The sequence below is a fragment of the Lissotriton helveticus genome, chromosome 3_1, assembly GCF_964261635.1.
Source record: "Lissotriton helveticus chromosome 3_1, aLisHel1.1, whole genome shotgun sequence".
NCBI classification, from domain to species: domain Eukaryota; kingdom Metazoa; phylum Chordata; class Amphibia; order Caudata; family Salamandridae; genus Lissotriton; species Lissotriton helveticus.
Genome location: NC_136061.1, coordinates 1,945,137,477 through 1,945,155,716, shown reverse-complemented (window position 1 = coordinate 1,945,155,716; position 18,240 = coordinate 1,945,137,477). Strand labels below are relative to the sequence as shown.

The 18,240-nt window shown below is 44.5% G+C and overlaps 1 protein-coding gene across 2 annotated transcripts in view; it reads left to right on the top strand.

The window, feature by feature from the left end:
* The window catches only part of MEGF11 (multiple EGF like domains 11), a 1,491,879-nt gene that overhangs the window by 1,428,822 nt on the left and 44,817 nt on the right, over nt 1–18,240 (top strand). For both annotated transcript variants that reach the window (XM_078683026.1, XM_078683027.1), the window contains exon 19: nt 13,584–13,640. In XM_078683026.1, coding sequence (XP_078539152.1) covers nt 13,584–13,640 — 57 coding nt within the window. The remainder of the gene's footprint in view (nt 1–13,583; nt 13,641–18,240) is intronic.

The following is an 18,240-nucleotide window of genomic DNA, read 5'->3' as shown; positions in this document are numbered from 1 at the left end:
CACTCACCACCCCTGGGCAAAGGGCCACACCAGCAGGCCAAAAAAACCGACAAAAAACAATAAAATCTGCACAATCCCAGCCCATCCATGGCCTCAATGGTGTTTAAATTCAAGAAGACACCCCTCAGAAACACTAGGCCCATGCAACACTCACTACCCCTGGGCATAAGGGATGAAAAGTAGGCAAAATAAGTGCAGGCCTCAGACACTGCCTCTCCTCAAAATGGCCCCCTTACACCCCAAGCACATGTTGCCTGTACCAGCCAGCACTCAAGATGGCCACCACCACCACCCACATGGCCAGTCCACATCAACAGTACACCCCCAAAAAACAGAAAAACAGCCAGAAATCACCACAATCCAATGCCATCCATGATGTTTACATCAAAGAGAGTGAGACCACACCACAGGCACACTCAGTCCATGCACCACCACCACCCCTGGGCAAGCAAAAGGCCACACCAGCAGCCCCCCAAAAACGACAAAAAACAATAAAATAAGCACAATCCCAGCCCATCCATGGCCTCAATTATGTTTAAATTCAAGAAGACACCCCACAGAAAGACTAGGCCCATGCAACACTCACTCACCACCCCTGGGCAAAGGGCCACACCAGCAGGCCCAAAAAAACGACAAAAAACAATAAAATCTGCACAATCCCAGCCCATCCATGGCCTCAATGGTGTTTAAATTCAACAAAACAGTTGTATCATGCACCCATAACCAACCCTGGTCCTACTGGATACTGTGGCTACCCACAATATAATTTATTTAATTTTCTGAAAAAGTTCAAAAATTGTACTTGCAGCAACTGTAATGCCCCAAACAAACTTACTTGTGAAAGTTGATTTCTAATCCAAAAGTGATCCAAAGACAGTCAAAAAGGCCTCAAATCCAAATATCCAGCAGCACCCACAAAAAGTAATCCTTCCAGCTCCAGATCCAAATGAAAGTGACCAGGAGATGGACAAAGCACTGGGAGGAGCCTGCTGGACAGGAACAGGAAGTTGGAGACTGTGGGGCACTTCCTTCCTCCCCCCCCCCCCAAAATGGACTCCTTGCAAAAAAAAAGGCCATGCAAATGTCAACCTGAGGAGTGATTCTGATAAAAATCATAATTTTCTGAAGGTTTATCCTGTTTGCTGTAGATTTTCTTGTGCGAAATTGCAAAATATCTATTTCGCAAGTGCGAGATTGTTCCTTTCCGCCGCAACTACGTGTTCGCAATTGCGAACTCTCGCGAGGTGTGCTGTGCAAGGTGGCAAGCCGCGAGTACGTATTCGCGGGCGACAAACTCCCGCGGGAACACGCAGCAAGATCTAAAATGGCGCGTCACTCGCAAAGAAAAACAACTCGGCAAACGCTAAAATGACGGAAAGTGAACGCCGTGCACCACGCCGCGCGCCGCAACCAAGCAAAAAATCCGCCGCGAGCGGATTCACGGATTTTCGACAAATTCGCGAGAGTTCGCGGATTGCGGATTTGCCGAAAATCCGAAAAATCCGCGAGCGGAGCGGATTTTACGCCCATGCTTAATGGCCAGGAATCCAGCCGATTTCTGGTGGGCTTTTTAAGGGGAGAACTTCCCTATCCTCTCCCGCCGGGGGATTAATATTTGCAAGAATAGTGTCGATCTTTTCCACAAAGTACGTGGCAAGATCTTGGCATTTTTGCGAGGTGAGGGGGCGTGCAACCGCCGAGGAATTTGCTCCGGCTAAATCTTTCACTGTGTTGAAGAGGGTCCGAGCTTTGTTGGCAGCCATGTTGATGGTCTTAGTTACGTAAAAAGCCTTAGCTCTGGAGCAGGCCCCATGATAAAGGTTTCTGGCCTTACGATACAGTTCCTTTGATTGGGGATCATAATGCTTGCGCCACTTTCTCTCAAGTCCCTTACACTTAGTTTTTTCAAGTTTTAGTTCTTCCGTATACCAGGGAGCCGGGGGCCGATGGACATTCCCTGTACACCTGGTAACGGGCAGGCAGATGTCCACTGCTCTCTCTAACCAAGTGTGGGCTTCCCGTGCATGTATCTCCATATCATCACCCAGAACTGGGAGAGATGCCTGTAGTGCATTCTGCAATTCAATCAAATCTATCTTTTTCCAGTTTCTCATAAAAACTGGAGGCCGGGCAGACCCTGGCAACTTAGGTTGTGTAAGGGTGATACTAAAGAGCGTTAAAAAATGGTCCGACCAACAAATAGGGTCGGTTTTTATCCATTTAAGCTCCTGTATGTTAGAAACAATAGGGTCCAGCAGGTGCCCAGCTTTATGCGTTGGGCCCTCATTTCTCAGGGACATATTCAAGGTATTAAAATCCTCCAAGAGGTTAGAGGCAATGCTATTGGATTTGTCCTCAAAATGGAGATTTAGGTCCCCCAGTATAGTCAAGTTTTGGGCATTTAAAAAATAAGGTAAGATGAAATTAACCAGATTTGTAGCCCATACACTGCCATTACCCGGGGGCGGTAAATTAAGAAGCCTGAAAACATAAAATTAGGATTCAAAGATATTTTAAAAAATGCAGCTTCGCATCCAGGGATATTAACCGATTCAAAATCACAGCTAAAATCCCGGTCAAAGATCACCGCAATGCCCCCTCCAACCTGTCTATCTCTGTCTACCCTAACAATAGCGTAATTGGCGGGCAGGGCGGCGGCTACATTGGGACCCGAACCATCATGCAACCAGGTCTCTGTTAAGAATACCGCACAAGGTTTTTCTTCCATAAGGAGGTGATAGATATCTGCTTTGTGTTGGGGCAGTGATCTACAATTGACTGTGTAAAAAGTAAAAGTACGAGAGTTTGAAACAGAGGTTTGAATGGGTGGCCTAGGCTTGTGTGGGACCTCTGGGTAGGGTTGAATATTGGTTAGTGCAAAAGCACAGTGGGGGCACACATGTGTACCCTTTAAAGAGGGCTTTAAAATGGAACAGTTGCTATTGATGTTTGGACGCAACGCCCGTATCTGATCCACTGTGATCCTACCTATATCAGCATTTCGTGCCCCGGGACCCGACCAGGCCCGGACGGGCACAGACGGGCTGGTCTTGGGCTCGTCTTCGGCGCAGTCAAAGGCGCCTACCCTGCGCGCCATCGCTGCGCGCTGAGGCCGCCGAGTGGCTAAATAGTCGCCAGGAAGCGGAGGTCTAGAGCGCTAACCGCTCGACACTCCGTCAGGTGACTGCCCCTGTCCCGCCCTCGACAACCCGCGATTGGCTGGGATGCCGGTTGCCTGAGAACAGGCGGAAAACAGTCCCCGGCTAGCAAATGATGCAAACTGGTGAGTGCAAGTGTGTGCTCTTTCAATCAGAGTGCTTCTAAAATCACAATATACACAACAGCAGTACAAACAAATATTAAAAAGCGAGCTTCCGTTCTATGTTCCAGCACAATGTGCGTTTTTTTAAAATATTTGTAAAAATATTTGTCAGCCTCTGACAGCAATTAGCATTTAATGGTAATTCGTGCTCGACGCCCAGCGGGGAGTAGCTGCCACCCACTCTTACCGCGTGGGACGTCTGCCTCCTCGCAGCCTAAATAGTCGCCAGGAAGCGGAGGTCTAGAGCGCTAACCGCTCGACACTCCGTCAGGTGACTGCCCCTGTCCCGCCCTCGACAACCCGCGATTGGCTGGGATGCCGGTTGCCTGAGAACAGGCGGAAAACAGTCCCCGGCTAGCAAATGATGCAAACTGGTGAGTGCAAGTGTGTGCTCTTTCAATCAGAGTGCTTCTAAAATCACAATATACACAACAGCAGTACAAACAAATATTAAAAAGCGAGCTTCCGCTCTATGTTCCAGCACAATGTGCGTTTTTTAAAAATATTTGTAAAAATATTTGTCAGCCTCTGACAGCAATTAGCATTTAATGGTAATTCGTGCTCGACGCCCAGCGGGGAGTAGGTGCCACCCACTCTTACCGCGTGGGACGTCTGCCTCCTCGCAGCCTAAATAGTCGCCAGGAAGCGGAGGTCTAGAGCGCTAACCGCTCGACACTCCGTCAGGTGACTGCCCCTGTCCCGCCCTCGACAACCCGCGATTGGCTGGGATGCCGGTTGCCTGAGAACAGGCGGAAAACAGTCCCCGGCTAGCAAATGATGCAAACTGGTGAGTGCAAGTGTGTGCTCTTTCAATCAGAGTGCTTCTAAAATCACAATATACACAACAGCAGTACAAACAAATATTAAAAAGCGAGCTTCCGCTCTATGTTCCAGCACAATGTGCGTTTTTTAAAAATATTTGTAAAAATATTTGTCAGCCTCTGACAGCAATTAGCATTTAATGGTAATTCGTGCTCGACGCCCAGCGGGGAGTAGCTGCCACCCACTCTTACAGTGCATGAGCACTGTAAGTTCCCCAGACTGCGCACTACGTCTGCTGCAGCCTGAGTGTGTGGACTGTCACTCAAGCTGCAGCAGGCCACCCCCCCTGGCAATTCCCGGCGGCTGATTGTTCAGCGTGTAATGTATTTTATTTAGATACGGACGGTGCGTCCATGGTGGCTGGTGGGGCTACGCCCCAATGGACGCACCGCTGCTGATGAGGGGAAGGGACTCTGAGCTTCATAAGACAATTGAACCCTCCAAGGATCATAACTACGCTCTGACACTAACAACCTACTGCATGTGGCACCCAGGTGCTATCTCAGGGTATTACGGGCCTCCCCAAATGATTCTCCTTATGCATCGGAGATCCCGCAGGGCTCACAAACCATCTTTAGGCAGGTGGCGGATCATGAGGGCACGGAACACATAGACTCAGTGGGAATAGAGACCCTTGGAGACTTATTCCAGGATGGGGCACTGATCCCATTTGACCATCTTGTTGAGCATAAGGGCCTAGAAGTGGGGCAGCGATGCGTCACATCTCATAAAACAGGCCCCCAGGGGCTTATCTTACAAGCCCCTTGCGCCGCAAGTGCATCACTTTTAACATGGGAAAAAGCAGAGTTAAAAGTGGGCGGGAACGGAAGGGCACGGCGTGCCCCTACTTCTAAAAATTATGCTAGTCCGTTCCCCTACTTCTTGATTTTGAAAGACCGTACTGGGACTGTAGGAAGAGCCATACTTTAAAATGCCACCTTTTTTTCCCCAGTGGTGCAATGTGAATATTGACGAAGGCCTCTGCAGTGCGCCCGACCTCCTCCCCTTCCCTGCTGTGTCTAGGGGCCTGCAAAGTGAGACTGAAAGGGCCATCAGTGTAGCATATAGCGCGAAAGCGGCTACCTCTGATGGTCCTGCGGCTGACTGCTGTGAGCCCGTGATTCACACCTCATTTGTGAGGACACTTCCAGGAGAAAGGCTTCCAGGAGAAAGAGACTGCTGAGCGGCAACGATTAAAAGGGTTGCTGGCAGAGCAGCTCTCAGGAGACATGCTCAGGTATTTTCTTTCTCTCGTGCTCGTTGTGCTAAATTAGTGCTGGACAAGTCCTCCGCATGTCTTCCAGCTGTAAAGTTTCATACTGAGGGTTCAGAAAGTGTTGATCCCCCAAAGGTTGTCTTTACTATGTCTCAAAGTTTAAGCACTTTAGTTATGAGTTAACGTGAATAGACGTAAAGATTAATCTAAGAACTCCTAAAAAAACATTGTTTATAGATAACTTGCACACTCCGTTCTAATGCATCGCATGCCGAAAGAATACACACCTAAAGACACCTGTGCATACCTAATCAACCAGGTTTATTCCAAGCAATGGTTAAAGTCCATAAATAAATTATGTGAAATGTGAGCCTAAGTGCAATCGGGGATGAATCAAAAATGTGGTTACAACGAATAAAAAATTCTGTAACCATTTTTTGGGTATTTCATCGTTAGGTACCTGCATATAAATTAGCGCATATACTTTAAAGAAAAAATAACAGCAAGTTAAACTAATCAATTGGAAATGTACTCTTTAGTGTTATGAAACCTCCACTGGTTAATGCGACCACTACATATGTCTTTTTGTATAACCAAAGTCACAGAATTGAATCCTGTGGGTGGCGAGGGAGGGCTGGATCCAGGTATACTAGAAGTAGGGTAGTGAGTGATGCCAGGAAGTGAGGGGGAGCGAGGGAATGCCAGGATGTGGGTATGTTAGAACAAGTTTAATGAGTGTTGCCAAAAAGTGAGGGGGAGTGAGGGGAGGCCAGGATGTGGGTATCCTAAAAACAGGGTAATGAGCGTTGCCAGGAAGTGAGGGTGGCGAGGGAGGGCTGGGTCTGGGTATGCTAGAAGCAGGGTAATGATATGCTAGGAAGTGAGGGGAAGCGAGGGGAGTGCTGGGTGTAGGTATGCTAGAAGCAGGGCAATTCCAGAGAGCATGGGTGGCGAGGAAGGGTTTGATGTGGGGACGCTAGAAGCAGGGTAATGAGCGATGTGAGGGTGAACAATTGGGTATGCCAGAAACAAGGTAATGGGTGATACCAGGAAGTTTGGGTGGGGAGGGTGGGCTGGAGTTGGGTACGATAAATATAGGGTAATGAGCGATGCCGGGAGGTAAGGTTGAGGGGGATTGCAGGATCTGGGTATGCTAGAAGTTGGGTAATGAGGGATGCCAAGATACAGAGGGGTGAAGAAAGGGTTGAATCTAGGTATGAAGAAGCATGGTAATGAGTGGTGCTAGGAAGTAAGGGTGGAAAGAGGAGAAATGAACCATGTAAGCTAGAAGCTGGGGGAATGAATGATTCTAGGAAGTGTGGGTTCCGAAGGGAGGGCGAGATCCAACTATGGCTAGACCTAGGGTAATGAACGATCCCGGGCAGTAAGGGTGGCGAGAGGAGGGTGGGACCTGGGTGTTCTAGAGTAGGGCAATAATAAGCGGTGCAAGGAGGTAGAGGACGAGGGAAGGGCTGAACCTGTCTATGCTAGAAGCAGGGTAATGATGTCTAAAAAGTAAGGGTAGTGAGGGGATGGTTGGATCTGAGTATGCTAGAAGTAAGGTAATTTGGGATACCTTGAAGTAAGGTTAGCAAATAGGGTTTAACTCTAGTAATGCTATAAGCAAGGTAACTAGCAATGCCAGGAAGTAGCGATGGCACCGGAAGGGCTGAATCACTCCTAGAACTAAGGTAAAGAGCAATGCCAGGAAGTAAGGGTGGTCAGAGGAAGGCTGTACCTGGGTATCCTCCAAGTTTTGTAGTGAGTGATTTCAGAAACTAAGCAGGACGAGATGAAGGCTAGATCTAAGTTTGGTAGAAGCATGGCAATAAACTATAACATGAAGTAAAGGCGCTAAGGGAAGAGCTGAAGCTGGGTATGCTAGAAGCAAGGTAATGAGTGCCAGGAAGTAAGGGTGGTGATGGGAGGGCTGTATTTGGGTATGCTAGATGCATGATAATGAGCAGTGCTAGAAAGTGAGGATGGTGAGGGGAGAGCTGGCTCCTGACATCCTAAAAGTAAAGTAATTAGTGTTGCCTTAAACAGGGGTGGCAACAGAATGGTTTGATCCTGGGGTGCTAGAAGTAGGGTAAAGGACAATGCCAGGAAGTAAGGTGACAGGAAGGATATACCCTGTATGCAAGGAGTTGGGTAGTTAGTGAAGCCAGAACCTAAGGGTGACGAGAGGAGGGTTGGATCTAAGTATGGTAGAAGCATACTAACGACTATGCCAGGGGCTAAGGGTGCAAGGGTAGGGCTGAACCTGGCTATACCAGAAGCAGAATTTTGTTCAATGCCAGGAAGTGAGAGTGGGCGAAAGCATAGCTGGATCTGGGTATGTTAGAAGCGGAGTAATGTGCGATGGCAGGAATTAAAATTGGGGAGGGCTAGATCTGGGTTTGCTGGAATCAGGGTTAAGAGTGAGACCAAGATGTAGGTTGGCAAGAGGACGGCTCAACCCTGCTATGCCAGAAGTACGGTAATGAGCGATGCCAGGAAGTAATGGTGGCAAAGAGAGGACAGAACATGGGTATGTATAAAGCAGGGTATTGATCGATGCCAGAATGACGGTGGGAAGGGGAGGCTCGATCTGGGTATGTTTTGCTATTTTTAGCCACATCTCCGACTCCGCCCACTAATCCAATCCTCCGCTTATTCCCGCCCCCTGAGTCTCCGCCCTCAGTTCCCCTACTTTTTTGCTTCCACTTCGACCACTGGGAAAAAGTGATGCACAGGCGACCCCTTAGTCTGTACAGGTGCTGCCAGGGAGGGGGCGCCACCCAGTGGATCATCGACCTCGCATTGATGACAGTCCTAAGGGTAATCAAAATGCACTGGAAGGCCCCAGCATTGCCTAGCTTAGCTCTTTGGAGGAGCATGCTTCTTCAATGGGCCTCAGCAGAAACTGTTGCGGTCTCCTGGGAGGAAACATGAGGGCTGAGGAAACACCTGATCGGTGCAGCATATATATTTTTTTTACAGAGTTTCATATAGCGCAAACTTGACCGAAAGTTATCGGCTATCAGAGCGCTTTACGTAGCAGCATTTACATTACACGAGGAAATATTCATTTTTGTTAGGCACGGGAAGATTAAGTGATTTGCCCGGAATCACAGGATGTTCAGCGTCATTGCAGAGACTCGAACCGAGTTCCTCAGATTTGAGGTCGACAGCCCTAGCCGTTAGGCCAACTCCTCTCCCCGCATAGGACGAACTGTCTGTTACACTCGAGGGTGACGATGGGTCCACCTCATCAAAATACACTGCACACGCCCCAGACCTGTCCATCTACTGCTGACATGTTCCCCAATACATAGACATGACAGCCACCCCCCACCATTCTGTAATTACATGCCGATTTACTAATTACAGTGCCGTACCGCACCTTTTATTGTTGATGCTCAGATATAGTTGCACCGTAACACATTTATCAAAAATCACTGCACAGGGTAAGGCCTGTTGGGCCAGTGAGTCTACGTGACCCTTGAAACCAGTAGGCGAATAAAACGATAAACTGTACTGTTCGTCATGTGATACTAATTGTGTAATATTGTATCTGTTGTGTATGAAGTAATATAAAAACAATAAAGACTGTTTAAAAAAATGCACAAATAATATTTATTCTTCTGTAATCATTAAATGATCACGGCTAGCTTATTTGTTTGCTAAATGTGAAGTACTACTTTTCATCATCATTCTAAAACTGTAAGCATCCTCATCAGGACCATAGTCAAATAATAACCAGTAATATATCAAAAAGATTTGGTTGATTATGACTGTGGGTGTCATATTTTAGAAAATGTACTTTCTGATAAATAAAATGTATAACACATTGTAATTCGTGCATAATTTGATTTGCTATACTGCTCATAACCTAGCCAATTTTATTTCTTCTATGTCTAGTAAAGTATAGGTCACATTATCACTACATAGGTAACATATTAGTTTGTTACCTTTTATCCCATCTTTTTCACATTTTCCCTTCATGTAGTTTCGTTTTATAACAATACCTTCACATAAAAGTGCAGCTTCCCCAATGCATTTTTTTTACCATTGTAAATTATACTCTAGCTTATAATGTAGCTAGAAAATCTTAGATCATAGCTAGTGCAACTGAAAGAGACTTCGGGGGATATTCTCAAGGAAGTGGCAGTGAGAGGCGTTAGCTTCCTTGGCTTAACGCCTCTCACTGCCACTTCGGAAACGCAAGGCTGCACCCTATTCTCAAGAATGTGGTGCAGCCTGGCGTTTCCCCCTGCGATGGCGCTAAGTTTCACGACTTAGCGCCAACACAGACATCCTTGCACCAGAGTGCAGGGGAGGGTTGTTTATGTACAGGAAGGTGCCCCTTCCTGCACATAATCAATCCCAAAATACCATTTTGTAACTTTCATCTGTATTGCTTCATGCAGCACACATCAAAGTTACAAAATGGCATTTCTGAAAAGGTTTGTTCATGTACAGGAAGGGACATCTTCCTGTACATGAACAAACCATGGCATTTAGCTTTTTCCATGTATGCAGCACAAGGCAGCACACATTGAAAAAGCAAAAACGAGGAGTTCTCGTTTCGCCACCTTAAGACCAGGATTTTTCTGGTCTTCAGTTTGGCGCTGCCAACTATTTTCGCTGCCCTTGATAATAGGAGGTAGCATCGATCACAATGGGTGTTGCGGTGGAACGCCTACCGCAACACCCACTACTATTCTCAAAGCAGCGTTAAGCCACTTAACGTGGCTTAAAGCCACGTTAAGTGGGATAACGCGACCTTGAGAATAAGGCGCAGACCCTATTGCCACGGGAACGTCAGAAAAAGTGACGTTCCCATGGCGGTAGGGGCTTGAGAATATGCCCTTTCATCTTCACAATCAGGAACTTCTCTTTGAGATATCCTTGCAGAATATCTCATAGAGAAATTTATGGTTGTGAAGATGGAGTCTTTTTTTCACCTGTACCAGCAAAGATCTAAGAATTTCTAGCTAGAAATAGCAGTAGTCTGTCTCCCATGTTCATGGGATGCCTAGGAATCAAGCCACAGAGTCCGTTTTGCTGTACTCCATATGAAGAAATTGGTTTTATTATGTTAACACCAACAATAACTTCACATTCCTGGCTGTTCTATTGAAGAATGGACAGCCAATCAGTGCATCTTGTCTTTATTTTGATCGCCGCTAATTTATTAGAGATGTGACCAATTAATTTACCGGTTTTGCTGTGTTTTAGAGGCATTTACAGTGCCATTCACTGGCATAAAATATATTGTCCCATCCAAGAAACAGAACTTCTGCCTATATATGATAGATATATGGGCTCATATAGAGTCCCAACATACGGCAATCAGTCCAAAACCCACAAGACCAATAAACATCATAGTATCAAGAGGACCACAATTAGAAAAATAGTTTCATTTTTATTTTATATTTTTTAGACATTAATCAATTCAGAAATCAGAATAGAAAGTTCTTATATTCACATAATAAATACTCAGCTCATTCAATTCACGTCCCACACATCCCTTCAATCATTCACACCCAAACACACATACGTCACTACAATTCATTCATCTTTCTCACAGCACAAACAGATTGCCAACTGATTTTGATGACTGAAGTCCCACGGGGTCTCGTACACTGTAGAAACCAGATGGAGTAGTTATGGGACAATCTGCAAGCGCCAACGCGCGTTTCGGTGTTCGGCCTGCACTTGGACCACACCTTCATCAGGGCACAACAAGGAGGAAAGGGGGACAGCAACACCACTCGGATAAAATATATTGTGTTACGGTTTAATAAATCATCAGTATCTCACTGGTTACCTTTGTTTTGATAAACTAAAGTTGTCTTTTGTTGTTTATACAAACGAACATGTACCGGCATCACGTTTAAAAGCCATCCTATGGTTGTTCAAGTGGCCATGTCATTGACTCTTATTTTAGCCGTACAAAATGCCATTTCACAAGCCTTTTTCTTTAACTCACAGTTTTCAGTATCCCATCTTGTGGTGATCCACTCCACCTTCCGTCATGTCATGTCTGTGTATAGATTGGGAAAGGTCAAGCGTGTGCTGGGTTTAAATTGCACTTGTGTTGGCATTCGTGTTGATATGTAGTTGTGTATTAACTTCAAACCAGGGTTTTAAGCTTCTCACCTGTGAATTTTTAGTGACCAAGTGATTTCTGGATGTGTGTACCCTGTTCACTTATAAGGTTTCTATACACTCCATCCTCTGGCTTATCCTTGATTTGATGCTTTGCTCCCACCACTACCCATTTCTACCTCTCCCATATTACCTCTTGTTCCCTCCCAACCTGTCTTTAATAAACCTAAGGCCGGTTACTGTCACTTAGTCTGCTGAGATATTAGCGTTCCTGTCAAGACCACTCCAGTCATAAGGCTTCCTCATCATTTTCTCTACCTGGTCTATTTTACCCTCTTTTCTGGTCCCTCTTTTCTATCGCTCTTGCTTCCCCAAGCCTCCAAGGCAGCCGGATGGGGGCAAAATGTGCTCTTCGCGCAAACGGCATACAGTTACGTGAAAATAAAATAGGGTTCCTCCCTGGTCAAAGGATTTCTCGTGTAGGAGTCCCCATCTTATGATAGGTTAGTGGGCACCACTGCCCAGGGGTGGTTTGTTGCTCATTGAGGTCATCTTAATGTATTTTTTAAGATACATCTCCATTGTATTGTATATATGTCAGATCCCAACAAGTTTGCGTGTTAGGAGCCTGACACTCATCGACAGACTAAGTGAGGAGCGAGGGTCTCGTATGAAGAACTTGGGGAGCCAAGAAGAGAAAGTGTTAGGGCATATCGCTTTTAATATTCCCCTAAACCTAAGTTTAGCTGAAAACGACGGTTCATTATTAAGAGTATATTCTTTGCCTGTTTGTACCTTCCATGCTGGCACAACTAGTTGTGAATTAGGCTACATAAACGTAAAACAAGTGTGTGTAATATTCACTCCCCAAATCCGTGTTCCACTTTCCCTATTCACCTTCTCCACATCCTTTATCCCAATCATGACCTGTAGACACCTGGAGCTAAGGTGGAAAGTACACATTTAAAATACTGCTAGGGGGCTTTATTACTGAATAATGTGTAGAACGCTACTCGACCACAAAGCACTCATTTGGATTTTTATGTCTACATTAATGTTGCAAATATAACATTTAAAATTCATTATTTATGCAATGATAAAAGCCAATTTTTATTTTTTTTATTCATACTGAGTTTTATATAGCGCACCATTCGTATCTGTTGGTGCTTTGTCTCCAATCAGTTGGATCCTGAAGTAGATACATAGCCATTGAATCTGTAACTCAGAGGTTTAGGTTTTTCACTGCACTTGCCCATTATTTAGACAAGTGGTTAGAGGTTTATGCTAGAAAAGCATGCCAAGCTCATGCAGAATGCCCATTTTCCTACAGACAAGAACCATCAGCCCTATTGCTTACTAGTGTCTATGACCACAGAGTTCTGGGATGCCCGTCGCTGTACAGATGAAGATAACAACTTCTGACTTTCATGTTTTATCGATGGCCCCACACATAAGAGCTGCCAGGCCCATCCACTGTGCTCCAACCAGTTCATTGCATATTATGACTGGCAGTCCAAGCCTCTTGTTGTATCCATGGCCCTGCAGTTAAGAGCAGTTTGGCTCAAGCAGTCTGGTCCAGTTCCCTGCATGCATGGGCCTCCAAGTATACAGAGAATGCTCACCTCTCTGAGTATCAAAGCCTCCACTCCAGCCCTATCCTTCTTATGAACATGCGCAAACTTTGGACAAAGAGCTTCGGTTTGACATCAGGAAAAAGTCTTACACTCTAATCACACCTGAACATGTTCTTCTTAATGAGAACTGCCTTGCCCAGTCACCCTACCAATTACTCTGCAGCTAAAAATCATGAGGCCCATCCAGGTTAACCAATTCCACGAGGAGAAAATACCCTGTACCCTTGCCGCTCGCCCATTTCCCCTCACCCAAAGGCCGACAAGACTGTGTAGTCCTCTCCCTACTGCAGGATCATCCATAGACATTCTGAGATTTTTTTCTCATAGTCTTCAACTTGGTTGCCTTTAGAGAGAGATAATTGCATCACATGTGGAATTTGTAAGTCCAGAAATGTGAAGCCAAACAGAGGGGACATGTAGATGCTGAAGAACGAAATAATGTTGGAATTTCCACAATATTCACTGCTTTTCTATTGTATATCATTCTACGCAGGTGCTTGTGGGCTCGATAGACGCCAGAACACATACATTATGGAGAAAGGCTTCGAAGGTAGAGTATATGACTGTTTAGTGACTTTAGAGTTGGGGTCCAGTGAACCCGTGTAATATCTTGGGCAGGTGCTCGGAGAGGAACCCTGCTATTCTTGGAATAGTCTTTGCTCATGAGACCTAGGAGGAGCATGGGAGGCAGAAAAAGGAGAGATTTCAGAGGCCTTGTATTGCTCCCTTTAGTAAGCACAGTGCCATGCCATCTATTCCCAAAAGGCAATCTAAAACACATGAGGGACTCAGTATACATGACTATTTAAAGTGAATGTTAGTTATTTTACATATCATTCTATGCTATGAAAGTAACAAATCAATACCTTTATTAGACTATGAATCCTAGCAAAATAGCGTATTTGCTAGGTTTCGTTCTCAACAAATCACTTAGTTATATTCTTAATGAAGCATTTTCAAAGCTCACTCGAAAACTGTACACAATGATTACATGTATATGTCATTTGCCAGCTGCTTCGTGATTTTTGAGGGAGAATTCCTCAGTAGTGTGGATAAAAACTAAATATCACTGTTCATCCTTCAATACATATATAATGTGTGACATAAGGGTTTGTAGTAAGGAACTAATTATGAAATGTTTGTTCCTCGCGTCTCCCTCTGTCTGTCATATCACTAAGACCAAAACTGTGAGGCAGATTGTAGAGCACTACAGCTGCCACAATTGATAGCACATAAAAAACGTTATAGTTAAAGAATGATGATAATAATGTGGGTATGTATTTTTTTTTTCTTTAAATATCTTTCACAGCTTTGAAACATTGATCACTGAGCTAAAGTTTAAAGTTCCTTTGCGGAAGTATGGAGGTTGAATAGTAGCATTTAATATGTGTTTCTCGTGGGAGTGTGTTGTCCTTTTCTTTCGCTGCTCTGTAGCAGTTTTTAAGCCGCCCGAGCGCACTGCATCTCTGTGGCATAGATTATAAATACCCCAAGCCTAATACTCGTAGAGAGAAACGTACTTGTCTGGTGTTTGGTGTGGTGTTCATCTTCTGGTTAGTAAGATCACATCCTTCATGTATGTTACTTAAACACGAGTTCCTTTTATGTCTGGCTTAAAGACAGTTTTTGCTATCTTGCCAGTTTCATTTTATCGAGAAATAATTCTGAAAACAATACATAGATATAGACATATTGCAGGGACTGAATAGTCTCTTGCATGGTATAGGGCATGTAACCTCCTCTGAGTGACCTACTGCACGTGAAACTGCTAGCCTGACATTTTTGTTGCCCCTGTAGCCACCCTAATACACCATGTGCATAGGGGTCTAGGCCTGCCCAAAGTAACGCAAGGTCCAGAACCTGTTCTGTAACCTGGAAGAGCACACCAAGCATGTCCTCATAACCGACATGGGATTACTGTTCAGGTCCTGGGTGGATCACATAAAGTGGCAGCGACTACGTACCAAGCTTTCTGAATTATTTTTATTGACAAGACTTATTTTTGTGTTATGAGAGAGTGTAGTCAACTGATCCTAGTTGTGTAACGTTCTGCTTTATTGTGTCCTCCGGACCCTTGCGCTAACATTCCATGGGCACGTCAAATGTGCGATGGATGTGAAGCACATGTGGGTGTACCGCAAGAGTACAGTAAGATTATGAGTACTGGGACACGTGGAATACATATTGGATGACCCTTGGGTTAGCATCCCACCAGATGGAGAATGAGGGGATACAGCTTCCTTAGGCAAAGAACGTGCATTCGCTGCATTCCTGTGGCTAGAAGATGAAGACCCATTCACCAAGAGGTAGCAAAGCGCTTCTGATTAGTTCTTTCTGAACACAGCCATTTTTAGATGGTAGGGGGTAGGGCTGAGTCAGCAGTTTTTGTTGTTAAAGGTATGTTTCTAGTCTTTGTCCCTGTTTAGTGTCTGATGACAGCCAGGTGCGGAGATCTCACACTTCATTGTGCCCATGTTTTGAATGCACCTTTTGGGCGCTAGCATCATTTCTGCTTGCTGTCATAGCTATCACCTTGCACAAAGGATGTGTATGAGCAACAGCCAGGAAAAGACATTTGAAAGGGAACTGCCCCAAACTAGTACCATAAACTTAGACAGTGGATCCACATCCAGTATAAAATGTGGACCCAAGCCACTACGCTTGTTCCAATTCTTAGTCTTTGTTGACTAAGAAAAGGAGAACTCTGCAGGTTATTCAAAGGACTGCGGTGTAACCAGCACTGGTGTCTGCAAGACAGCAAGTCTCCCAGAAGTTAGGGGCCATCTCCTGATCTCAGCAACTTGCTGGAGGAGCTGAGGGTCTACCTAGAAGCCTGACAGGCTCGTCAGAGATGGACGGAGAGTGTCTGGCTCAAAAGGAAAAGGTACTGTAAAGGACTAAAAGCCCAGCATGTTCCCAACATGTGGAACATCCAGAAGTAGCTAGCTGACTTCAGGGAGCAAAGATTGTGCCTATCTAAGTTATGATGTGTCCCCAGTCTCCCAATGCAGTTACTGTAGAGAAAGGCATTAAGAAGTTAAATTGAGTTCCTCTTCCTTTTAAGTGGGATAGTGTGAACCATGGTGGTGTGATTGGTGTTTGGCTTAACAACATATTGTAGATCAAGAGGAAGAGGGCAGAGACCAGGGTGTGGGCACTTTGTTTGTGCTTCCTGTGACAAATTTACTTCAGATGATTTTTGTTACCCTACATTTTACAATTCGTAATTCTAAGTATTTTGGTCCGATTTACACTTAAGATAAGGCAGTAAAGTTACTTGCCTGGCTTTGCTGAATTGACTTTAAGCGTAGTTTCTTTTTCCTAAGGCATAGGCATACATTTCTGTTTTGGGAACATTCCTCCTATAGATTTATTATCCGGAACTAGGCACAAGGTTACAAACTACGTGACAATTTAATTGGCCTTTATAAAGACTAGGAATTCCAAGCCTAGTGCGTTTTTCCCAAGAGGAAAGCTTGGCCCTAGCTATGTAAATCAAGATGGCTGACAGAAATACCGACATTTAGTTTGCATTTATTTGTACTGATGCCTTGATATTATCTTAAAATTCCATCATCTTGTGGTTCTGCTCCCCTTCTCTGAGCACTCTCATCCCCCAGCCCCTTTTGCTATATCTTTGGGCATGCATGACCTATTGCAGTGAGTGAGGTGACAGGAAAGAGCGCGGAGTGGCTAATGCTGCTTCATATAGGAAATCAAAAATCTTACAGTTTATTATTGTGTTTTTTGCCAGCAGGCAGGTACTGCATTTATTGACTCACCATCTTCTGGAAATCAGGACTTTTCCTGAAAGGTCTGCTAAAAGTCAGTGTATCAATGTGGAATGGAACAAATAAATACTGGCTCGTAGAGACTAGAGGCTGCCACCCGCAAATCCTCTGCCGATAAGGTTTGAGTCACTAGAGCTGCAGGGCAGTGTCAGAGGCAAAACTGCAGTGCATGATGTTTGACCACTGCTTTTTCCAGGGTTTGGGACATCCGAGGTAGTCAAATAAACATGAAGTAATCAACCAAATGCACTTTATACAACTGCAAGACAGGAATATAAATACAGAATATCCAGACAAGATAATGTCTGAGATTAGAGCAGAATATGACTATGGTGAAGTTCAACAGTATATAAAAATACAGGAAATGGATACGTTTGGTTTATGTTTCTGCTTGCGTGATATCAGTTTCTTTCATACATAGTATGATTATTTTGTAAGTCTTACTGTGCAGGCCTTTATCACAAAATGGCCATCATTCCTTAACTTTAGTGCATTTCATTCTATATGTTGTATGTTACTTGTGAAGAAAAGTTAAAAAGACACACACATGATTTAAAATAGCCTGCTATGTACAGCTATGAATTGTGATGATTGGGAATGTTTATAAGTCAGCACCAAGTTTGAGATCCCCTCAGGATCTTGGTGAATCTGAGTATTGATTGAGCGTGGATATCTAAACCTCAATCTCTCAGTGAAATCATCAACTAAATTCCCCAGCTGGTTCTATGGACCTTTGATAGTCGACTTGAAGCGTAGTGAGGGAGCCTATATCAGGAATACAATTATATCTCTGTGAAACTAATGGAGCTTCACAATGAAGAGAATGAAACAGTTATCTCAACCATGTAGGTTTATTTTAAAACATTAATCCAACCAGTATATATGCAAAGCAGGACAGCTTTAAAAGATGTAACAATACTGCCAGGAGACCAAAGTGTTCCCGTAAGTGAAGCAGTAATAAAATGAGATACAAAATATTAACAGCCACAATGCAGAAGAAACAAATTGATAAGGTGTTCCATAAAGACACTTTCCCTTTCTAATCTAAGCATATTCTGGGACAAAGAATCTCTAGAGAGAATTTCTAAAGGGAAAGCTTAGAAGATGTCAGCATGAGTTCAAGCTTTAGTAGAAGTTCAAAGGAAATGAATAGTGTTCAGCATGAAGCTTTGTACTCTGTGAAACCCAGCAGAGAGAGACCTGCTCCCTCTTGAAGTCAGGATGAAGTCTGTTTAACTAATTAGGAAACACCGATTAAAAGTACATCTGACCGTTTCCAGAACATCCATATCTCGATCCCACTACTGGAATCCAATCCCATAACCGCAAATGAGGAGAGTCGACATACCATCTCCACAC